This window comes from Spermophilus citellus, assembly GCF_964194105.1.
Source record: "Spermophilus citellus genome assembly, chromosome: 9".
NCBI classification, from domain to species: domain Eukaryota; kingdom Metazoa; phylum Chordata; class Mammalia; order Rodentia; family Sciuridae; genus Spermophilus; species Spermophilus citellus.
In genome coordinates, this window is record NC_138191.1 from 138235128 (window position 1) to 138239815 (window position 4688).

General features: G+C 63.4%; 1 protein-coding gene across 1 annotated transcript; it reads right to left on the reverse strand.

Annotated features, from left to right (window-relative positions):
* Positions 1–1040: 1040 nt before the first annotated feature.
* Positions 1041–3771, reverse strand: PRXL2B (peroxiredoxin like 2B). Its single transcript, XM_081306701.1, has 7 exons — positions 3598–3771; positions 3267–3471; positions 2914–2965; positions 2261–2324; positions 2104–2179; positions 1709–1827; positions 1041–1221 (listed from the first exon to the last, which is right to left on the reverse strand). Exons 1-7 carry the CDS (start codon positions 3658–3660, stop codon positions 1195–1197), a joined length of 606 nt encoding a protein of 201 aa, XP_081162827.1. The 5' UTR covers positions 3661–3771; the 3' UTR covers positions 1041–1194.
* Positions 3772–4688: the final 917 nt, after the last annotated feature.

The following is a 4688-nucleotide window of genomic DNA, read 5'->3' on the forward strand; positions in this document are numbered from 1 at the left end:
AAGCTCGCTGCTGCCAGACGACTATGAGCTTCAGACACGAGCAGAGTAAATGCTTGAAAGAAGGCTACCGCCTCATGTGTGCAGGACGGGCTGGTGGGGGTCGGGGCAGTGGCCTGGGCAAACGAGGTCAGGCGGCAAGCACCCCAGTGAGCTGCCAGGGAAATGGTCTCTGAACAAGCGTCCAGCATCCTAGTGGGGACCTGGCAGTGGCCAGGATGTGCCAGACAGCCACCTCCAGGGGCCACTGACTCAAGGAGGTGGGGTGGGGAGGGCGGTGGCCAGGGGGTCTGCGGAGCTTCAGCCTGGCACTGAAATCTTAGTTTTGTGTAACTTGAAGCCAGAGGAGTTATCAGGCTGCAAAGGGCCGTATCACCTGCCTGGTTTTTGCAAAATGACCACTGGTGTATGGGTGGGGGACAAGGCCATGCAGGAGGACACTGTGGTCCCTAAGCTTGAACTAGGGAGACAGAGGAGGTGCTGATGTGGTCATCAGAAGCCATGTGGATAAGGGAGCCCTTGAGAGGAGAGAAATGAAGTGGGAGGGGCGTTGGAGTTCTGCTGCAGACCTGGTGGACCCTGGAGGGAGGGCGGCTCCCAGGCCAGCAGACCTAGCAGGGTGGCCATGATGAAACTCCAGTCGGAGAGCCCCTGCACAACACCAGTTCCGAGTCTCTGTCCACCTGACTACCATCTCCACCCTGAAACCCCAACTATCCACAGGAGACCCTCAGATACAAGCACTGCTTGGGGCCAGAGCCTGACCAAACCCTCCTCTCCCCACCCTTGGCTACTTCCATCCTCAGAGATGGGTTAGAGCATGAGGCCACCTGGGGAGGAAATGATAGGACAGCAAGGGCTGTCCTCAGGGCCACAGGTGCCAGGGGCCTGAAGTCTGCAGACTGCAGAACGTGTCCCCTCCAAAGGGCAACGACTTGCACGGGGGGAAGATGATACCCTGGCTCCTGGAGGACTGCTTCTCCAGTCCAGAGGGAGGTGGGGGCCACAGAGGACACAGGTGCAGAGCCAGTGGAGGAACGTGCTGACCTAGGAGCTGCAGTTTTAATGGCTTGTTTTTGCCCGAGGAACAGAACAGTCCAGCACCCTAGCCCAGCAGCTCTGTGCCGATTCTTCTGGTTTGATTCCCAGCACACCCAAGGCAGCAGACGCCTCCCAGGTCAGAGGAGCTCAGGGTTATCACCTCCTACACACCTCCTCGTCACACTGCAAGGACAGCAGGGGTCCTGTCAGGCCAGACACATTCCCCGGGTGCCAAGAAAAGTGGGGCTCACCCACCCACATACAGAAAGGGGCATACTTAAGGCAGGAGGCCACCCACCTGAACAGCACTCACTCCCCTCCATCCGGGGCACAGGAAGCTGGCCACCAAGACCACACTATGACCAACAGAGGAGCCTTGGAAAAACCCAAGCCCTCCCCAGCCTCCGAGGCTCAAAAAAGAGCCCTTTCTCTGCCCTAGAGCCACCACCCATAGGGGTGGGTCCAGATATGCCTGTCCACCTGGTCATACTGCCCGTCAGTCCCTTACACTCTGATCCCTTCTGCAAGTGGGGTCACAACGACATAAATCCTGGGATACCATGAGCAGGAAAAAACATAAATCCCCAGAGGCTGCAGCTCAGCACTTGGCCGTGCCAGTGCTGGCCCAGGGGAGGGGTGTGCTGTGTGCAGCAGGCAGGCCTCAGCTCACCTGAGGGGGTTCGCTCGTGAAGGTCTCTGCAGAGATGCCCAAAGCCTGCAGGATGCTCTCCTGGGGGACATAATCACCTGGGGACTTCTGGACAAAATGCAGCAGAACTTTGTCACCACCTTTAAAAGCAGATAGATGGTCAGGGCACACTGGGAGGCCACCTGAACCTTGCACTCATGTGACAGGAGACCAGCTGACCCTGGCAACCCTGGCCAGTGACAACTTCCACCTAGTTAGACAAGAAAGCTGTTCTGCCCACAGCCCACCCTGCCAAGCCAACACTAAGGGCCAGAACACACCACGGGGAGGAACTGGGGCAGAGGGGAAGCCAAAAAGAGCCACCCAGTTCCCCAGGCCTTCCCACTGAGAACGTGGCCTGGAGCCCCCGAGCCCACCTTTGCTGACTACCAGCAGCCCTCCACTCTGCAGCAGGTCTCCAGACAGGTTCCCCTGGATGCCAACAGCCTTGGCCTGGAGGGAAAAGAACAGGCTGAAGTCAGTCCTAGAGGGAAGAACTGCCTCTATTCCTGCTGACCTTGGCCATCACAGTACCTTGGCAGCGACATCCCGCACAGGCTTCCCCAGAGCAGCTGGAAGGATGCTCAAGCTATTGTACCTGCAAACACACAGCCTGCTAGCCCAGACTCTGATGGAGCCCGAGCCCCAGAGCCCACCCTCCAGTCCTCCAACAGATGCACAGACCAGCTCTGGCTCGATCTCTGCCCTGCCCACTCATCTCACCAGAGGCTCAGAGATGGCACAAGGCAATCAGATCAGCAACCACCCCAGCCAGGAGCAGCTACTGGAGCCCTAGGACACCCAGCCTGGGGACAGATGGTCTGGAGCCCCACCAAGGGTGTGAAGTGTGGGGACCAGGCCCCAAGCTGAGCATGCCCAATGATGTGCTCAGCTGGCCCTGCCAATCAGGGCAGGCAGGCAGCCTGTGGCACCAGAAGGCTGGGATGGCCCCTGATGGAGGCAATGGACTCCAAAACCCTCTCTGGCAGTCTGGACACTGCAGCCTGCTAAAGGCAGGCCTAGGTGAGAAGCCTGTTACAGGACAAGTAACACCCCAGAAACAGGCTGACAGAGGAGTGGCTCCAGCTGCAGGGCCAACACAGCCAGCCTACTGAAGGCAGAGCCAGTAGAGGGCAGCAGGAAAAGGGGCAATGCACACCTGGACCCCTGGACCCCAACACACTTACCGCTTAAAGCCCAGCTCCTTGTAAAACTGCTTGCTCTCATCCAGGTAAAGCTCTGGAAAGGAAAGCACAGGTGTGTGTCCCAGGCCCCATGCTGGCCCCACTCAGGTCCACCCTCCTGCATCCTGTCCTGTCTCCTGACCAATTACCGTGCCTAGCTCATCCATCCTGGGTCAGGAGAGCCAAGGTAAGGTGAGTGTCCCCACTGTTGAGAAGAGGGACTGAGATAAAGAAGTGACCGGTGGAATCGGGGGACCAGGATGCCGCAGGAGTACGAGGACTCCGACACGAGAGCACCTCCAGGCCAGGGCTGGGCAGAGCGACAGCAAACGCCCAGAGTTGGGGAAGGGTCGCACCTCCGGAAAAGTAACCACCGTCCAGGAACTCCTGTAGGCCCAGGGTCTCCGGCCCGACGCCCAGCAAGCGCACGCCATGCTGGTCCAAGACACCCTGGAGGTTGCTGAGGTCCCGGGCGATCCAGCGGCACACCAGGCAGCCGAAGCGCCGCAGCCCGGCCACCACGCACGCCTGCTCCTGCCACAGGCTCCGCAGCTCCACGGCCTGCGGGGCCGTAAGGTCAAGAAGCGCCGGCCCCCACGCCCAGCCACGCCCCCAAAAGACCCCCACCCGCAGCCTCGAGCGCGGCCAGGGCGCTGCAAGATCCGACGCCCACTGCCCGGCGCTCACCTCCCCAGTCACTGCATGTTTCAGGACACAGGCGCCCACGCGGGAAAGGTCCACAGGACTCATGGCCACGGCCGAGCTCCGAAGCGCCAGGTCCTGGCTCCGCGATCCTCTCCCACTGCGGTTGCGCCTAGGGTAGCGCGCCGGGTCCCGGTACCGCCTCCGCCCTGCGTCCCGGTTCCACCCGGACCGCCCCTAGCACCGCCCTTAGCACCGCCCCTGGTTCCGGGCCCAAAGCCGAAGCCTGGTCGGGACTGGATCACTTCATTTACATATGCATAAGCCCGCTGACCAATGGCGACCAATGGAGGAGCTTGTCAGTCGTCCACACACGGTGCGCCTGCGCAGAGAGCAGCGGCGCGGCCCTGTGGGGGCGGGGATGGGGTGGGACAGCGAGGAGAAGGGCGGGGAGGCGGAGCGAAGGGCGGGGAGGTGGAGGGCGGGGCAGGGAGGCGGAGAAGAGGGCGGAGCCGGGGAGCTGGGGGGCGGAGCCGGGGAGGTGGAGGGAAGGGCGGGGAGGTGGAGGGAAGGGCGGGGAGGTGGAGGGCGGGGCAGGGAGGCGGAGAAGAGGGCGGAGCCGGGGAGCTGGGGGGCGGAGCCGGGGAGGTGGAGGGAAGGGCGGGGAGGTGGAGGGAAGGGCGGGGAGGTGGAGGGCGGGGCAGGGAGGCGGAGAAGAGGGCGGAGCCGGGGAGCTGGGGGGCGGAGCCGGGGAGGTGGAGGGAAGGGCGGGGAGGTGGAGGGAAGGGCGGGGAGGTGGAGGGCGGGGCAGGGAGGCGGAGAAGAGGGCGGAGCCGTGGAGGTGGGGGGCGGAGCCAGGGAGGTGGAGCGAAGGGCGGGGAGGTGGAGCGAAGGGCGGGGAGGTGGAGCGAAGGGCGGGGAGGTGGAGGGGAGGGCGGGGAGATGGAGGGGAGGGCGGGGAGATGGAGGGCGGGGCGGGGAGGCGGAGAAGAGGGCGGAGCCGGGGATGTGGGGGGCGGAGCCGGGGAGGTGGAGCGAAGGGCGGGGAGGTGGAGGGGAGGGCGGAGAGGCGGAGGGGAGGGCGGGGAGGCGGAGGGGAGGGCGGGGAGGCGGAGCGGAGGGCGGAGCCGGGGAGG